Raw genomic sequence first — 19,787 nt, 5'->3', positions numbered from 1 at the left:
CTGAATCTGTTGAAAGCTCTCAGATACTTTGAATTTTGCTGTTCTTAAGAGAAAACTTCTTAGACGGCAACAATCAGAAGCCAACAGTTATGGGAGGGTAGGGGATTTTTTTCCCTTTTGTTTAAAGGACATGCACTCTGGCACCAAGAAGTGCGGAAGAGACACATGGCTCATAAATACACAAACCGTTTGCTAAGTCAGAAACCTGGGAGTCAGTCAAATCCATAATAGGATCCCAAGATTCATAATAAATAACTTTTAATTATAGTCCTGCACAATAGTTATTTTAAACAGATGGTTTATAGATTCACATCTGGGATTATTTTTTTCTTTTAATTTAGTGCTCAGGCGCACACAGAAAGGGAGAGAACCTCGGCTAAGGTTACTATTAGTGTTGGAAAAATACGTATTTTTTTAAAAGAGGTCAGGCTGATCCAGAACAATGCTGCCACATCTGACACAGCTCCCCAGTCAGTGCTCAGCTCAGCAAAGGGTTCACTCTAGAATCCCAGACTCCCCTGGAAAGGAACATTTAGGGAAGTGCTGCAGGATCACCCTGGACTCCTCACTGCACTCACCAAGCCCAGCTGCTGGAGAACTCGTGTTTAATGCATTTCAGGAAAGATCAGAAATTTTGTTGGGTGTCCATGTTCCTCCCCTCTCCCACACTTTGCCACTGAGAACCAAGGGTCTCCTTAATTTGGCATGCGGAGGTGATGTCAAATTCCCACACTGGAGAGATACACTAACCAGACCCAATATCACTGTTACTGCTTCATGTTACCTTTACTACAGCCTCTTCTCAACGCAATTTGTTCACCTTCTACATATGCCTCATATTTTTACCTTCCATCAAAGAACCCCACACAAAACAGCCCATTCTGGCGACAAATTATATCAAACTAACAGCCTTAAACTCATATGGTACAGTTAAATAAAATGCCAACATGAAAAGAAAAAAAAAACACTAAAAAGCAGTCTGAATATTTGGCAGAGATCTTGGAGAGGATATGTGCCAAACCACAGCTTGGAAGCCACAGCCAACTTTCTACAGGGTTCCCCACTGGACTCCTGCCGGCTCACAGCAACCACCAGGAGGATGGCTCTTTTCAACCTGGATTTGGATTCAAGAGAGAAAAAAAAAAAGAAAAATAGGAGTCTGCTTCGTTTATCCAGGACTATACCAAGGACTGCCTCCATCAGTGGTACCCCAGGCCCACTCTTGTGCTGTCACAGCTAGCTGCAGAAGACATTGCAGATGTGGTTTCTCAGGGGGCCAGATGCAAGTGATGGTCTGGGGTTGGTTTTTTTTTTCCTTTCTTTTTATGTATTGAAAGTGCTTTTAGGAAGCTTGTGCTGCATTTCTGATACCCTGAGGTTATTAATTATTTATACTGAATGGGAAAAATGTTGCTTAAACTTTCATTTAACCAAAAAAATGCTGTGGAGAGAAAAATAATAAAAGCAAGAGACAGATTAGGTAGAAAAACCTGACTCCCATTAATGACTAATCATGAAAACATTCATTTTTTACCATTATTCATCACAGTCCCACTGGTAATTCTGATAGGACTCCTCACCAAGAAGCTCAGGGTGTCCCCAGGTTTCTGCTAGAGAAGCCTGTGGCATCACCCATGAAAACAATAACAATTTTCAAACAATGGCAAAAGTTACCCCTGAGGAATTTGGGATGGAGCTTTCAAATACGCACACGTGACCTTAGGAGAAGAAAGAGCCATTTAAAATTAATGAAACAAGTGTATTCAATTCACATAGACAACCTCTCCACCACAAGGCAAAGGGCAGGCTCAAACGCAGGCTCCCGCCACGTGCCGTGATCCCCATGTTCTCAGGCCATGCTGCTGGAATCTCTGCCAGGTGTTGCACATGGCCAGAGCATCCTCCCAAGTGCACAGGAAGCCACATTCACACTACAGGCCACAGGAGCAAAGGTTTGGGCCAGAACTGGTCACAGGCTCCGTCCCTCAGCAAAGCTTGGGAGCACCATGCTCCCAAGCCTGTGCCTGCACCTATGTTTACGTGCAAACAACCCCAATGCTGGGCCAACTTGAACTCAAGAACAGGCTCAGACACATGCTTGGCTCATGGTCTAGACAAATCCTGAGGCTCTTTCTGAAAATAGTACCCTTGCCTCTTTGGCACTCCTGCCTGGAACTCGCTGTCTTGGGTCTGATTTACAAACCTCCCTTCAACAGCAGAGTTGATGCAAGCAAGAGATCCCTGCTAAAACTGTGGGACTGCTGTCTTCCATGAGCATTTCTCTACCTGAGGAAGAGCCACACGATATGGCTTCAGGGAGGAGATCCCCAAGGAGAGATGTTTGCAGACACTTTCAACCACTGTCAAGGGAGATGAGGATAAGGTCTCATTTCCCTTGTTCCCCTCCAATTATCTGCTGCGGTGTTTTTTCCTTGCAAAACAAATTTTGTGGGTACAGTAACAAAAATGGTTTAGCATACTAGATGCATTTCTAAATTCAAGGTGGAAAAAATATTTCCCTATGAAACAATGTCTGTTCTCTGAAAAATGGTATAGTTCTCTCCATTTGCCCACATAAACCTACAAACACCAAGCCATATGCTTCACCAAGAGAGAGAAAGGTCCTGTTATTTTAAGCATGTAAAATTGTAATGGGACAACTCACAGGAGTAAAGTCAAACATATGCTTCAGTACCTTCAGCATTAGGTTGTTACCCGTGGCACAACATGACCATGATTTCAGCATGAATTGCATTAGATACAAATGACAGTATTTTAGTTCAGCTCACAGTCTCTCTTTCCTTTCTTGAGCAGAGCACTCAGGAGCCTCCAATATGCCCCCTCATCCCTGTAATCTGTTTATCTTACCTGGCCTCTCAGGGTGAGCAGGGAGGAGGCTGCAGCTCTCCCTGTGGTGATGCTCAGCCAGCATCAACCATCCCCCTTCATACTTCGAGCTCTCCCTGCTCCTTAGGAAAGATGATTAAAACAAAGGCCCTGCTGAAAGATGACACCAAATTTCACTTCAAATGGGTATTCCCCACTGCTGTGAGGAAGACATGAGTATGTACAAGTGATTCAGGACAAATCACTCACAACCCCTCACAGACTGAACAGATTTTTTTATTTTTTCACTGTGCTTAATGATGTTCACCAGCACGAGGAAAGTGACCTCAGTGGCCTGCTGCAATCCCAATGCTCCCTGACAGCAGCCGTCTGCACCAGCATTTGGTGAAAAGAAAGCACCGTCTCTTCCTCCTACATTTGCTGGCATTAATGCTAAGGCTGCAGCTGGGGTCAGGGTCCCAGAACATCAGACATTGCAGCAGCACATCCCTGCTCCAGTGAGCTTAGGGACAAGGTGGACATGGCCAGACACAATTACTGTAACTGAAGATTGAGTCAGTGAGAAAGCCAGGGCAGGATCCAGATCGTGTAGCTCTCAGTCTCCCTGTCTCCACCTCACCCTCCAAATGCTGCTTCAGATTAGAGTTTTTCAGCTGCACAGCTATAGGCAACACTCTTTACCTCTCAGCAAAATAGCATGGCAGTCTTCTAGCAATAAGAGACAGGGTTTTCACAAGTTCCCAGCAGTTCGTACTGTTGTAAAAAATACCCATAATAATCCAGGAGCCAGATTTCAAGGAAGGGTTAAGCACTGGGATTCTTGTGGTAGACACCAGCTTCACATTTCATGAGATGCACACTTTTAAAATTCACATCTTTTTTCAGTGAATTTTAATTGATAGGATGATATTTCTACTTTGCCAATAAAGAATTTGTATTAATTATCAGTTACCTAAATCTGATGACAGCACCTAAGAAAAAAGTAGTCACAGGCAATACCTGTGAATTTGAAGCTCCAGGTGCAAACCTGTACCCATGCTGCTGTAAAAGGTTAAATCTCACTGACCCAGCCCTGTGATTTTATGATCTACCCCTTGCTGGATGTTCTCAGCTACTCAGATCAGTCAACAAAACATTTTGGATAATCACTGCCCAACTTATTTTGAGCTAAGTAAGTGATGTCGAAGACATGGTCCAGCCTAGCCTGGTTTACCCTGATTGAAGCTGGCGGAGAATTCATTCTCCCAGAGAAGTGACAGGCAGTTGAGGGCCATAAAAGCTTCCACTGCCTGAGCTTGATCAACCAAACACAGCTGAAGTCAGCAGATGTGGATCAGCATTGCTGCCCTGAGTGTATTAGCTCCTGGAGCATGGTGGTGCCCCTCAAGTGCCATAGGATGGCCTGGAGGAGAAGTCTGCCAAGACAAATTGGTCTGAAAACACCCTAAGTAAATTCTAGTCCTAAAAATTGTTGAAGACAACACTCATGAATTATCAAGATGATTTCATAGAGGGCAAAGCATATTACACCAAAGGTTTAAAATAAATTCTTAAATACTTTGAATTCAGCAAATTTTAGATCAAGCCATGGTGTCATGTTCTGGCTCATGTCAGAAATGAACCCAGCTCGTCAAAAGAGTGCCCTAACAATATTCTGCTTCTGTTTCTTAACTAATTTCATCCCAGTACTATACACTGCTGTTTATTTTCCAGAAGATATTGTCAATGAGAGAGAAACAAAGCCATTAAAACAATTTGAAAGTACATAAAAATCAAAGTATATCAAAAGCAAAGTACATCAGTTCAGAATTCCTATTTTTGATAACTATATTTTCTGTTAGAGACTGAATATTGACCAGTAGTAATTTTTCTTCTAATGTTGTGAATTACAACTACTTTTGACATTTATTAAAGAGAGATTCATTGCCTGCCTTTTAAAAAAGTATCACTTCATCACATTTTGATAGGCTAGATCTACAAATATATTATCCAAACAATAGTTACCTGTCATTGCATCTTTATTGCCTTCTTTGTCTGAAGCCCGCTTACTCAGTTTTTACACTGGAGATTTCAGCACTGGCAAATGCTCTAGTTTCGGGCTTCAGCCTGTTCTAAAAACTTTGAACAAAGCAGCCCTTGAGGCCATGTACTTCTTAAAGACTTTAAAAAGCCCAATGGGCCTCCTAACTTACTCTGCAACAAGTCATATCCCATGAAGAAACTCACTTCTGTACAACACAAAAACAGGGCTAGATTAAAGAAAAGGAAAGAAAAAGAGCAGGGTCCCCTGCTGCTCTGTCTGGCCAGAATCATGTCTTTTACTGCCCATATCCTCTAAAGAAACGATGCTCTCATGATATATTACCCTAATACATCACCAAGTGACAGTTTTCTCATGATACTGTATCCTCAAAGATGTGATGCATGCCAGAAGCAGCAACAGGAGATCTCAGCTGGGGGAGAGAAAGGGGAGGGTTTTTTTATTTTCTTTCAAATGTTTAAGCTACATGTTGGGGTTTTTTAATGTTATTTTGAGAGGAAGATCCCTGTCAATTGTAGCTTCATAATCTAGAAGACTCCTAGAAGTTTTGCAGTACAACTTTTAAACTGGAAAGCACCAAAAAAACAGTCTCTTCATTTAGTTGAAGCAAGTTTTGAAGTAGGACCAAAACGCTTGAGGAACAACAACCAAATAAAAATAGTAGCCCAAAAGAAAGAAGCAACGAGAGTCTGTTTTCTATTATGAAATTATTTAGGCAAAAGGCCTCCAGACACTGCTGTTTTAATGAACTTGCAAGAAAACTGAGCACTGACCCTGAATTTGTTTTCTTACGTGATTTTGCCTGTGCTACTCGGTGGTATTAGAAAATAAAAAAAGGTTATTCACAGCAGTCTGCAGAGAGAAGGCACAGCCCCCCTTGTGAGTCAGTATAGAGAAGAGCGGGAAGAGACAAGGAAAAGGAGCATTTCGGGCAGGACTCCTTGGAGCTTTCAGGGTCTTTTAGTGTCTCCTTCAACTCGGGAAGGCTCACTCATTTTTGCTGCAACTGCTACTTGGCTGCTAGTAAAATCTTGTAGGGGCCATTGTAATCCTGGGTCATGGGCAACTCACGGCAAGTGTCATCCTCAAGCCATCTTCATCCAGCTGCTGCCAGCAAAGGAAGGCTCAAGGTCCCAGGAGAATTAGTCAGAGAAGCTTATGACACCATAATGTTTAATTTGACACATCTCACTTCTGTGTGTTCCTATTTCATATCTACTCAAACTTCTTTGCTTCCATCAGAGACAAAGAAGAAAGGTGGAATAAGCTTTCCTTTGTTGTGATTAATCACACTGCCAAATTAAGTAAGACTGTGACTTTCAAAACTTCAGCCAACGCTGTAGCTAATAGGAGTAAAAGCATATTCTGACTTGTGGACTAAGCAAAAGAGATATGGAAGTCATTGAGAAGAAATTAAAAGCCAAAGCTGTCAATGTCACTTTCACAGTCCTTGAGCTGACTTTGACCATATTTTGTGGCCTGGCCATGGCTTCTTTTGGGTGAGATATAACAGCCCTCAATCACAGCAGCAATCACTTAGCCACATAACAATACCACTGCAGTCAATGAAACCACCCATGAGAGCTCAGAGGTTTGAGTCAAGCTCTTCAGTGCAGACACATGCACAATGCCCTGTGCTCTGGGCAGACCGTGTTAATTAAACACTTATTTTTAAATGCTGCTCTGGAAAAAATTTGCTGTCCAAAATAAGAAACTCATCTTGCACAACCACTTTCTTCTTGAAAAATCCAGTGGTTAAAACATGTTTTTGCATAATCGTAGCCCTGCAGTGTCAGTTCTCACTTCTGAAAAGCAAATTCCCTTCTTTCTGTTTTGCACATGTACAAACAAACAGATTCTGGTATGTCCAAAGCTTGCAAATCTCAACTATAATAATACATTGAATAGAAGCCATACAAGCAGTTTTTTTCCTCAGCCTGTGTTCCCTTCACTCCTTCCTTTCCCACTTGCACTGTGGGAAGTAAAAAAAATACCTGTTTCTGACAAGTAAATGGAGCTGACATTAGAGTGAAGCTCGAAGGTGAATGGGGTATGCACAAGTCATTTGTCATCTTGACAAAGTGAGATTTGGTCACCAGTGGGACACTTGAAAGACATCTGAACAGTTGGCCTTGACCACCAGCATTTCTTACAGCTTATAAAGGGACCCACGGGACCAAGAACACAACCTGCTTTTGGAAGTGACTCCTGCAGTGGTACCTCTTGATAGATGTAAAGGCAGTGTGATATATCAGGTGCCATTAAGATCTTTGCTAGCAGGCTCTATTTACATAAGTATGGAGTGCAGATAGCATCTTGTTAACCCAATTAATGAGACTCAAATGTCAGAGAAACAGATTATGCCTGGCTCAAAGTCCACAGTGCTCTGAAGGCAGACAAAGATGATTTCATTGTGTGGGACAGCACTGTTATCTTTGAGCAAGAACTCAGGCAGCAATCATTCTACCTGAACAGCTAGGGGAGGCAGAAAGATGATCTGAAATCCAAAAGTTTCACACTTTTAGCACAAGAAGAGCTCTTCATGATGAAAGGCGCAAGTGCCGTGTAAAATGGAGAACCCGTGGTTGAACCAAGGAAAAGTAAAAAAGTATCCACTTGAGGTCTTGGAAACTTAATTTTTTATTAACTGTACCTTCTTCTGCAATTAGACAAAGTCCGTGTTGCCAAGAAACATCCTGGTCTGGGTTGGAAGAGAAACATTGTTTCATCCAGCCTGTCCACACTGCTGCGTTTTACATGGGCAATTGAAACGCAGTTCTCTACCCTAGAGAAGAGAGGGAAATTTCCTGACCAAGATGAGATCACTAATCTCTTCATCAGTGACTCTCAACATACTGTTCTATACAATAAACTGCTGTTCTCCCTCAGCCTCCAGCTACTCAGCTCTGTGATATAGAAGCAGATGCTCCTGTCACCCAGGTCAGAGCAGTGAACCCTGAATGGCACAGCATGAGGTGCTTGGCCCCAAAACAGAGACGGGGGTTAAGGGAAAGGCCTTGTACTCAGCAACGGCTGTCAGCTCTTTGCTCAGCGTGACGGCTCTAAGAAATTCCTCTTTGGAGCTGTCTTCTCAATGGAGGAGACAAGACAGAAAGCATGGGCTGCCCGGGCCAACAGCCCAAACTCAGCACCACTTAGTGGGTTAACCTAAATCCTCTAACGGGAGCATTACCTTGTGGCCACAATCACAAGTTGGCTACAAACACAGAGAAGTCATATTAATTCTCCAGAAGATACTTCAAATCCTTCTAGACCTCTGGTTCCAGAGCCATGCCTAGCTTTCCTGAAGTCACATCATATCCCCATCCTCTTCCACCAGCAGTTTTTGTGCCCACTGAACAGGCTGGAGCTGCCTACTCATCTCTCCAGATGGCTGTCTTCCAGGAAACTCCCTTTCCTGGTACATGATTTGCTTCCTTTTCCCCTTTTTTGGCTCCCTCCTTTGCATGTTTCTGTACGTGGACTGGCTTAATTATTTCAAAAAAACCACAATGATATCAAAGATACTCCTTTTATACTAAAATGATTATACACAGTTTTAGGCAGCATATATGTACCCTTTACATAACAACAAGTGCATTAAACCATTCAAATTTCTTACTACCATAGCCTCAAGCTCTAGATATTTTATAAATTTCATCTTCAGATTGATTTTTGGGTCAAATGATTTTTGCTTGAGGATTGAAAACCTTGCCAAGTTAAACTGAACATATACAGACATTTTCCCAGAAGCCATACAAATTGCAGACTTCTTCAGTTTCCTCTGCATTTTCATGTTAAACGAGTTCTGGTTCAGTATCAGTGCACTCTGCGGCATCTTAAATGTCCACATCAACAATTTCCTCCAGAAATGCTTCATGTCCATAGATCATGGATAGATTATGCCTCAAATATGCATCTGTTAAAAAGGTTTCTTACACTACCAGACCCTCAACATTTTAAGGTGTAGCAATTTTAATTTTCCAGCATTTTTTATCCACTGCACTTACAAACAACCCAACCACCTACCCTTGGTTTACAGGCTAAAGACTTCGCATGCTTTGCATTCTATCTGCCAAAATAACTTTATTCATTTATTTGAATCAAAAGGATTTTCCAGATTGAATCACCAGTCTAGCTCTCCCCAGGACTGTTGGGGTAGAAGGGTAAAGTGCTACATATGAAAATTATCATCTGTGCAGTGTCATATACAGAAAAAAGAATGTTCTCTGTCACAAGCAAATGATCAACAGCCTCCCTGTAGCAGGAAAGCCTTCTGCTCTTATCAGTATTTTAGGTCTTACAGGCAATCCTTCAGCTAATAGCCTTATCTCAAAGCCAGCCACCCTGCCTGGCTCCTTCCTGCCCCAATGGTTTCTAGGTGACACAACCTCGAGATGTTTCACTAACTGGCACAATCAGATCATAATCATTATGCAGCCCTAGAGCAGTCATTAATCAGCTCTTCTCTGTCTCTCCCAAACCATGCCTCAACTGGTCATCTAGACATAAAAAAGAACAAGGAGAAAATCTCAGGACAACCAGGATTTGTTACTCTTAATCCACTAATAAATCCTAAGACAAAACAGAAAAACAAATGCAAATGTATGACTCTAGCTGGCCATCAGAATACATTCTGAGGATTCCAAGCCTTGGGGAAACTCCCATTTCCTATTGAAGCCACTTAATATAACCGAATATAAACATGTCAGGAGCAGTTAAAAAACAAAAAACAAACAAACAAATAGACATCCCCCCCCCCCCAAAAAAAAAAAAAAAACAAACCTAAAAAAACCACCCCACACCCAAACAAGGAAACACAATCCAAAATACATAGACTTCTAGCCTATGAGCTGTCAGAAATCTGATTTTCCTGGCCAGGGCTGTACCACACATTTGCTTGCATCGCCCTGGTTATGGAGGAGTGCAAGGTGCTGCTGCCATGCCTCAAGCAAGATCTTTAGCCATGAAAGAGGAGATGAGCCATACCATGGCTGTCTGGGGAAAGGGGACAGCTGATCCTGCAGTCAGCAGAGGAGCCTGGGGTTACACTTAGCACACTTGAGCTGCCCAGGGCTGAGCTATACTTGGTTTTCAGTGTGAAGTAGAAATGGCAGTCTTCGACTTCTCAAGTCTTACAGGAAGTTTCAATACTGCATGCTGAGGCTTACACATCCTTTAGGCTGCATTGCTACCAGGTGACTCACTGTAGATGCACGGTGTGAACTAGATCGACTCTGGAGCAAAATGCAGTGCAACCAGGTCAGCAGAGGTCTGAGGCAGAGTTAAAGAGGGCCTCATTCAACCTCTTATACTGAAGCTTCATGCAAAGGTTTACTTAAAACAGGGACTCAAAAAACCTGGGACCGCAATTTGTCAGGGAAAACATCGGTTCTTTGGCACCATTTTTTCTACATGGCATTTTATCACGTCCCCATCCTTAGTGCTCACAAGAACAAATCTATCCCAACTCTAATGCTGTTTCACACTACTGCCTTTTCCCATAGCACTTCACAGCACACCTGTACAATGCTTCCATTTCTGAAAAATCTGGGATACAATACAGAAAATGAAAACTATAGCCAAGAGGTTGATGTGTAGAACAGACGACAAAACAAGTAAAAAGGATGAAAATCATAGACAATGCATGAATATTCATTGTTTTCTCAGTGAGGTGGTGGTACACAGTCCTACTTTATCACCCGATTATGGACAACTATCTAGAGCAAGTGGATTCTAGAGAGGGAAAATGTAAAAAAACAAAAAAAAACACGAAAAAAGTCTAATAAATAAATGGGAGAGACAGACAAAAAGTATATGAAATTCAGGTGTCGGCAGACAAGGTCAGCTTCTGGGGATGATAAGGGATGAGATCAACGCTGTACTTGGACCCAGAGCTCAGCACTTGATTCAGTTGGATGCAAAACACTGCACAGGGCTCGATCAGCCAAACAATCAGACTAGGAATTTTTTAGCTGCAGCTCAATGCATAAGATGAAGAGGCCAAGAGGCCTCAGAGGAAGCAATCACAGCAGTTATTAGGTACACTGTGAGCAAGTACCATTATGATAGTCATTTTAATAGTAGTAATACAGGTAAAAGCTTTTATGTAATAACTGGGTTTTTTTCTTCACAATGGCCTTTTATTTGACCATAAGCTCAATATAAAAAGGTTGCATTTTCATTTGATTTTTTGGTTGTTTTTTAATATTTTTCTTCCCTCAAAATTTTCTATTAAAACATGATGGGGAAATAAAACCAGATATTTGGTGGGGAAAAAAATTCTATTTTTATACAGCGGCACAAACCAGAACAGCAGAAGTACTGACACTGTGAGCCATTCACTTACAGAACCATAATTTTTAAAAAGACCATTAACAACTCAATGGAAGAAACTTGAAAGCTAATAAAAACTATATACAGGTAACCGTATGCTTTTAAAATGCCATTTTGATACTGGACCAGCTCTTTAATAATGTTTTTCTTATTGGCAATAAAAAAGTGTCCTAACTTAGACTGATCCATTTTGCACTTATTGTAGACGCATTCCAAAGACATTTGCAAGTTATATTACATTTTTCCATTTAGTTTACGGCACTTTTGTGCCCTTCATACTTTTCCATGTATTATTTATACATATTCTTTTGTATTTGAGTTATCTGATCCTTTAATTACACAAAAGAGAATCTCTTTTTCATACTTGATGGATTGGATCTTCATCCTCGTTACAGTGACATATCACCAGCTCTCTTCCAGGAGGGTTTTGCCAAGACCTATAATCAGTTCAGCACTGTGTGCATATGTATATTTGCTCAGTGCAGCTGACTATGTTAGAAATGTGCAAGTAGTGAACTCTTCACTATCCCATGTGGTCTGAGAACAACATGAAATAGCTTCTTCCAGCCTGCAGATTTCCAGAAAGGCTTCATCGTAAGCTGTTACACATTACTGTGTACCACATCCCCAAACTAATTGTCACGACAAAGCAGAGTGATCTGAAAGCCAACATACCTGTGCAGAGATGTGCCACACAGTCTGAGGCAGCTCTTGGATATGAAGTGAAGGAAGTGGACATCAAAAGGGGCATGGATGGTACAGACACAACAAAGAGCTATACAATCCATGCTCATTCCCCAGAGGAGGAAATCACATGAGATGTCACATGTGGTACTAGTTGACCAGGGTGGGCACACCTGTATATGGGACTAAACTGACTCAAACATTCCTCAAAACTGCTGATGGAAACTTTAAGGATCAAGCCAGAGCAACCATCCCCTACCATAGAGAGTTTCTGTTTCAGTCTCAGGCAGGTCAAAGTCTTGTCTTACAGGTGTTTTGCATGAATTAAGAGCAAGTACAGCTGAACCTACCAGAATCATCCTTCAGAAGAGCCTACCAAAGCAATCACAAACCACCTCTGGGTCTTGATCCAAGTCACTTCTCTCTTGCAAGACCTCCTTCATATATACATATTCATAGATACATTTCTTTAGTTTATATGACAAAGCACATATGAGACACCCTGCTGCACCAGACATGGCGTTATGTCTGGTTTTTGTTCTCAGGGTTTGTTTTTTGGGGTGGGGGGTGTTGGGTTTTTTCATTAAAGAGATGGCATATACATCTGTAATTGGGAAAAAAAATAATAAAACTTTCATCATGTTGGAGCACGTTTGCGTTTCAGGAGCCCTTCATGCACCGATCAAAAAAACATTTTCTTTTGGAGTAATATGAGGGTGAAAACTATCAGTACACTACTGTATCATAGGCTTTTTTGTCTCTCTGTTTATTATTTCTGTGGGTAAAGAGAAAGCTGATTGTATTATACAGTAATAAAGACCAAGAATATTTAAATTGAAAGAAGATGCAGTCTTGGTAGACTCTGTAGCTGATGTATGTAAACTATTGAAATTGAATTAAATAAAATAGGTATGAAAGAATTGTTTGATGATTTTTTTTGTTGTTTTTTAATATGCACTACTCCACTAAAAGTCATCTGGGCCGCATTATACCTTGATGCAACACCAATTGAATCCTCATGTACTAAAACACTGCCATCTTCACTGAACATGTGTCAAACACTTGCTCTCAGGCTAGCTACGTGCTTTTAACTTGTGCACTGTGCCACAGAAATCAGCTATGCTAGAGGTAAAGAACCCCAGCACATCAAGTAGCTGTTTTGCTTTAGTCTGCAATGAGGACATGGTTTTTTAGGATTGGGCTTCTTTTTGACTGGGGCTGTGTGTGTGCAGGGGGAACAAACGTCATATTCCTTCTGTTTTTTGGTTTGCTTGCACTTGGTTTCACCAATGTATTAGTTCAAGCTAGGCAGAACACTATGTCTTATAATGACAAATTTAACATAACTTTTTATGAGCAAAGGTCAAATTCTACACTGCTCATTTGGATTTAAAAGCGGAAATTTAAACTACAGAATTACGTTTCATGCTGAATAAAACTTACGGCAATCAAAGTTCTGATTTCTAGTTTCCTGAGCTCCTGTCTCCAAACTTTTCTCAGATTTCCAACACTTGGTTATCCTTTCTGGCTCACATTTATTTCCTTCTGTACTGGATTTAGGTGATAAAGGGTTGAGACATATGATTACCACTCCTCAGGTGCAATTGGCAAGTTTGAGGCACAAGCATGAGGGAAGGGGGGAGGAAAAAAGGTGGGGAAAATGGCTCTGGTTTAGATGTGGTTTGTCAACATCACTACTGGCTTTTATCAGCTGTTTCTTGACACAACTCACTTTGTTCTAAACTATGTTGGGGGAAAAAAGATAATAAAAGACCTTTTCTCCCCACAAAAACCATACAAAAACTAAAATCATTCATTCTCTTCAAAAACATTCTGAAAGCCCTTGCAATGTCAAGGCCATCGTTAGCTGAGGAGCACTTATCTATTTCCTTGCACTTCCTCACTTCTACCCTGTTCCTTTCAGCTGGCATTTTTGGTACGTTCCTTTTGAAACTACATACAGCACTGGCCAATGGATACATTATTCTTGGATCTCTGCTTGCTTCTGGCGAGGTGTTCAGGGTCCATGGAGATGATGACAAATGAACATGAAATGACATGGCTCTCCACACCACCACTGGCACCACCACCTGTCATCGTTGTCACTGCTGAGCTCATCTCACCTTCAAAAAACTCAGCACTCAGAACTTTAACTCAGGCTAAGTTAATTCTGTGGTCTTTTTACATTCTCGCCCTATAATTATGCACAGGTTCTCATTTCACCTATTTCCGATGGACTGCAGCATTTTTATGTCTTTTCCACGTGTATGTTGAAGCATGTATTTCTTGAAAGCAAATGCCATAATATCAGTTGTGAGCCTACTTCTATTTTGAGTGTTACATACCTTCAAGCCAAAAAGCTGTACCAACAAAAACTCTGCTGCATTTGATCATTTACTGTACTTGTACCAGAGCTGAACTTAAATATTCCATGCCTCTTTTAAAGGCTGACACTCATATAAAAGAAATCTAATCAAAAATTCCCTCAAAGGTCTGTTAATAGCATTTTCCCCCTAACATTTCAAAATCCTCACTATACAGAAAGTCCCAAACTTACCAATATGTGCTTATGAAGTCTTGTTTGATGCTACTGACAGAAATTTCCTTATGCCTCCACTACCTTCAGCCCAAAACTTTCACATACAAAAGAGAAAGATCTGAAATTGTCATACACAGTATGTTTGGGCTCCTCAAACTGCACAAGATGTGCAAAGTGCTCCTATGAATTAGAAAAAAAAAATCATTTTTCCATTGATCTGGAAAGATAATTTTAGAAGATAATTTTTGTATTAGGTAGTGTAGCTATAATTGCTTGCAGTCTTAAAGCATTTAATAATTGGAATAAATTTCTCAAATTGAATCAATACTACTCCATTATGAATACCACCAAGATTATGAATTTTTACCTATAATCATCATTACCAATTCAGATTAGTTTTTTAAAATACAAGTACTTTTCAGTCAGCTTCATAATCCACAGTTTCACTACTTTGATTTTTCAGAAGCCAACAAGACTTAAGACATTTTTACCATTGACCATTAAGCATGGCATAATGTTACAACCATATGGTTTCTAACTTTTTTTTTGTACTATCAGGGGCCACACCATTATCTGAAATAATAGATTCCTTTTTTTTGACAACAATTTTTCTCCATAAGGGTTGGTTAACTTTCTGCCCATCACAGTCCACATTTCCTTTCAGTGCTTACCTTCATCTGCTACAGAACTTGCTGCAGCTCAGAGCATTTCCATCCTTTCATCAGAAAAGTCTTTAGCTATAAACACAGTTGCAATGGGATGCTCAGCCATGGCACGATCAGAATAACAATTTTCCAGTGCAACTTCTGTGTATCTGTTTTACCCATCAGCTCTAAGTACTTTCTCCAGTGTCTGTGTTTAAAAGCATGTAAGGTGAATGCATCTGAAAGCAGGTACTTTCAGTTGCCTTCAGCCTTCTTAGCCCTTTTCCAGTATCTTAAATCCTATGGAAAGCAAGGTAGGATGTTAGCTTTCCAGAGACAGTGCATCTCCTCGGAGATGCAGAGCCACAAGACATTCAGAGTGGAAGTGGGCAGAACATCAGAGCACTCTGGCTCCAACAGCATTTTGCAGATAGTAACAGCAAGTCATAAAGCATACTTCCCTGTGGATGCAACACTTCCCCAAAGCTCTGGACCATGAAGGCACCTTTAATTTGTCTTTTGCCCATCCAAACCTCAGAAGAAGCTCAGCAGAGCTGACACACAAAAAACCTGATATCTGTGCAGCCTGCCTGTTGTCAGAGAGACACAAAAGAAAATGAGTATGTTCAATTGTGACTGTATCACCCACATCCACTTATAGAGTGGAAGTGTGTGAAGTGAAAAGGGATGTCTTTGTAGTCAAACCATTAGACCAGGAGTTAGGAGACCTGAGCTTTCATCACAGTCCTACAAAAAATTCCTTGTGGATAAACCACATTCTCTTCTTTGACTTTGATGTTTTTCTCTAAAAGGACAAAAACAAAATGGCCATTTGTTGCAGTCAGCTGTAATTAACGGCAAGTTCTTTGGAGATCAAATACACGCATATTTATGCCATTGCTAAAGTGTGGTAATTGCAAAAGCTCACATTGAAACTATTGTCTTAGAGATATTAAAAATGACCATTTCTTATGGCATTATTAAGACCATTAAGAGAGACATATAAATTATGTATTTGGGACTTTGAGATTTTACCCATAGTGGCTTTTTCAGCTGGTAGTTCTTGCATGCAGAGCACTACAGTGTTTATGTTCACACACCCCTACATGCCCTTAGTCTTACCCATTCCATTTTATTAATATAAGACAAGTATCAGAGCTGTTCCATGCACTCCAACACATTTCATTTTGACAAGTAGGGACATCCAAGGCAGAGCTATCTCAGTGTGGGTGCAGTGCCTTTTTATTAGAAAGCATTACCAGTAGTTCAGAAGTGAATGGCTTACTACACACCATATATGAAACCTCCAGCACATGACCCTCTGTGTGAATTCCTGTATCACCACAACTTCTCTTTCCACAGGTTGAAGCTAGTGCTCAAGCATGAGCAAATCTGGTTCGGTAGCTAAAGTTGGCTATCTCTAGGAGATCCCCACCAGTGTCCCTCTTGTATTCAAGATTCAAGGGTTAGTGCTCCCAAAAACTCTAAAACAAGAGCTAGAAGCTTCCACCAAAGCAGTGTCCACAGACAGGAGTCTGTGCTCCATCTGCATTGTTTCTGCTCACATTCCCACCATGAAGATCAGTCCACCCCGTCTCTGCTAACCAATGAGAAAAGACAACTTTGGGTTTTGGTCTTCCTACCAAGACTTTCCAGTGGTGTAAAAGGAATTGATTTTGTAATTGCCCTTTGAAGTCTTCATTTTATTATTGCAATTTACTCATAATCCATGAGCTTCCAACGTTTACCACATTTGTTCCTAGAGTACTACCTGTAGCTTTACCCTCCAAAACGATTCAGCCTGTTAAGAGAAAGCCAGAGATCATTTTGCTTATGCTGCCTCTCTCTTTCCCCCTTGCTAGGATGCATCCGCATGCTCCACCGGACAGTCTGCAAAATTCTGTCAAATACTTGATGATTCAGTTCCTGCATTTCAGTTCTGTGTCCTCTCATTTATGAGATGGGAAAAGTCCTGGAAGGGAGCTAATGGAATCGTAGAATGGTTTGGATTAGAAGGACCCGGAAGATCACCTAGTTTCAAACACCCCACCATGGACAGGGATGCCACTCACTAGGTTGTTCAGGACCCCATCAAACCTGGCCTTGGACACTGCCAGGGGTGAGGCATCCAGAGTTACTTAGATATTCCTCTTCATCCCAGAGCTTCAGATTTCCACAACTTGTGTTGTTATTTATGGCAGCCTGTGCTCATGGAAATGCATCACCACTAAGGAAGACATGCCATAATCCAATCTGCAATTTCAGTGACTCACTTGACTGGTGTTTTTAATACAGGTGCCCTCTGTTGAATTTTCTGTCCTCTCTTAAACAGCAATTGCTTCCTTTCTATAAAAGCTGACCAAGCTCTCTTTTTAACTGCTCACTTCTTACAGTATGAAAATCAACCAGCAGGTTTGCCCTTGAAGAGAATGATCACTCTTCCAGAGAAAGTTCCTCACTGAATTGTTACTAAACAATCAATATTTCTAGTTGAATGTAAGGCAATCTGATTTTCTCTCCCCTCCTGGTCACAAATCACCCCATTGTTTCTTTTGCTTCTGCTCTCCCCAGACCTCTTAAAATTGATCTTTTCCCTTGTGGCAGACCTAAACAAAGATTTCAGCAACAGGCTGTCATCAATAAGTCAAATGCTTTGGGTGTTGCATAGTGTTAAAGCCAGTATCTCGAGACTGGTTTCCTTCTCCTCTACCAAGCCTCCCAGCTTCCAACTCAAGAAACAGCGATTGCATTTATCCTTTAGCAGAAATAAAAGAGTGTAGCCAGGGCAGGTAACTGCAGTAACTCACTAGGCATCTGTGAGCTTAATAAAATGTAGTGTTCTCCTGGCACAGAAAGGAGCCAAATGCCCTCAGATGCCATTTCACTAAAGTAAGCCCTGCAAACCACAGGGATTTAGAGTTCTTTCATCCAAAGCTTTTTGCAGTTCTTCATGCTCGCACACTAAAAGGGTGCTCATTGATTTAATAAAGCAAGGTCTAGGGAGATCTATAAATACAAGTGTTTTACCCTCATGCATTATTGCCCTGATGCCCAAGACTGAACTTCTGCTCCTTCACAGATAAATTGCTTCCTCGCTGGTTAACACCAGCTTCCATTAGCAAAAGTGGTGGCAGACATATTTGGGAAGGTGATCCATGATAAAACACAGCATCATCTCTTTTTTTGTTTTCCCTTTGATTTCTTTACTTGCCTCATCCCACGCCCCTCTTTTTCCTATCCAATCCTACTCAGAAGAAATCAATAATGTATTCTTTATCAATTTTACCTAAAAAGTTATCAATGAGTCTCACTTAAAACGTATTGAACTCAGTGCAGCAACAGGTATCAACCTCGAGGGGCTCAGGATGATCTTGGTCCTACAGTTGCCAAAATTGCCTTCTAAAAGGTAGTCTGAAAAAATTCTTTACATCTTTTATAGACTTATAATAATAATAGCAATAATAATAGGGGGAGAGGGTGTGTTGATATTTCAATCCTAAAGTAGAACACATTCTGTACTTTCAGCTACTCTGTAAATTCCAAAATGTAAAACATAGAGCTTTCTAGCCTATATTTTTCTTTGCATTCAACAGCAAATTAAGGTTTATGGCTTTCTTTTAATAATATCATAGGAAGTTTTATTTAGAACGACTGTTTTACAGTAACTCCTAAGCCTTGGCTTGTCCAACTGAACTGCTCCCAAAAAATGCTTAACTCCGAAGCAGAACAACAAGGAAGCAGAATGTTTCTCCCCAAAATGTGTATCAGCTAGCAACACTGTTAACCACTGAACTCCCAGCACAGCAGGCAAAGCACTCTGATGAAAGCATCCCTTGTGCTTTCACTGTCACATCATTACAGCACACACGGTCACGTTGCTGCCTTCACCTTGCACCCTTGTGGAGTTCCTCACTCATTGGGATTGTGACAGGGAGCACGTGGGAGCTCAAAGCAGCAGCGTTTCCAAACCTTACCTTTCCTTCCCTTTGCTGAGCTACAACCAAAGACTTCTGGATGCACCCCCAACTCTATGAAAGCAGTTCTCCCCCCAAATTCACATGGTAAACATCGTTTAGCAGTGCCTGAAATAGTCATGTACAACTTTGTGCCCAGGCTTTAAAGTCAAAGAAATGATTGCCAGATCATGTATTGGGTTACTTTCCATTAGCTCAGCTCTGAGATAACCTTGTGTTACATAAAGGCAACAGAGTCACCCAAGATTTGATTATGTGAAACATTCCCCGCTCTGTGCAGTCACATTTAGTACACGTCTGAGTGTTCTTACTAGCTGAAATACACACTTACCAGGCAAATACACATTATACAAGGGTTGTCTGTGATAAAAGGTATCTGCAGAATTTCCCCTTCATTTTCACATTTTGCAACCGATCCTGAAATAGAAATAAAAATTTTAAAATACTAGCATATTTCATTTCATCCTGACAGCTTTGGAAACTGCCCTCACCACACTCATGTTTAACCCTTGCTCCATTCCTAGCTCTTGATTTTGAATCCTGCCTTAATTTGCCCAGTTTAATCAGGCAAGGATGTTCAGTGCTTCTGCAAGATTCTAAAGAGAACAGGAAAATGAGTGGCCTTTCATTGCTGCACAAACCTAGACTTTCTTTGTGCCCCAGTTATAGCAAAGAAGGACGCTTTTTCTTCTCTCAGATGACGTGTGGAGAATAACGAGTAC

General features: G+C 41.0%; 1 protein-coding gene across 4 annotated transcripts in view; it reads right to left on the bottom strand.

Moving 5' to 3' along the window:
• BMPER (BMP binding endothelial regulator) overlaps nucleotides 1-19,787 on the bottom strand; it is a 151,124-nt gene that overhangs the window by 127,356 nt on the left and 3,981 nt on the right. For all 4 annotated transcript variants that reach the window (XM_069007593.1, XM_069007595.1, XM_069007594.1 and 1 more), the window contains exon 2: nucleotides 19,397-19,482. In XM_069007593.1, the coding sequence (XP_068863694.1) occupies nucleotides 19,397-19,482 (86 nt within the window). The remainder of the gene's footprint in view (nucleotides 1-19,396; nucleotides 19,483-19,787) is intronic.

The sequence above is a fragment of the Aphelocoma coerulescens genome, chromosome 2 (genome assembly GCF_041296385.1).
Source record: "Aphelocoma coerulescens isolate FSJ_1873_10779 chromosome 2, UR_Acoe_1.0, whole genome shotgun sequence".
Classification (NCBI taxonomy): Eukaryota; Metazoa; Chordata; class Aves; order Passeriformes; family Corvidae; genus Aphelocoma; species Aphelocoma coerulescens.
The sequence above is the reverse complement of the archived record's forward strand: the minus strand, read 5'-3'. Positions and strand labels throughout refer to the sequence as shown.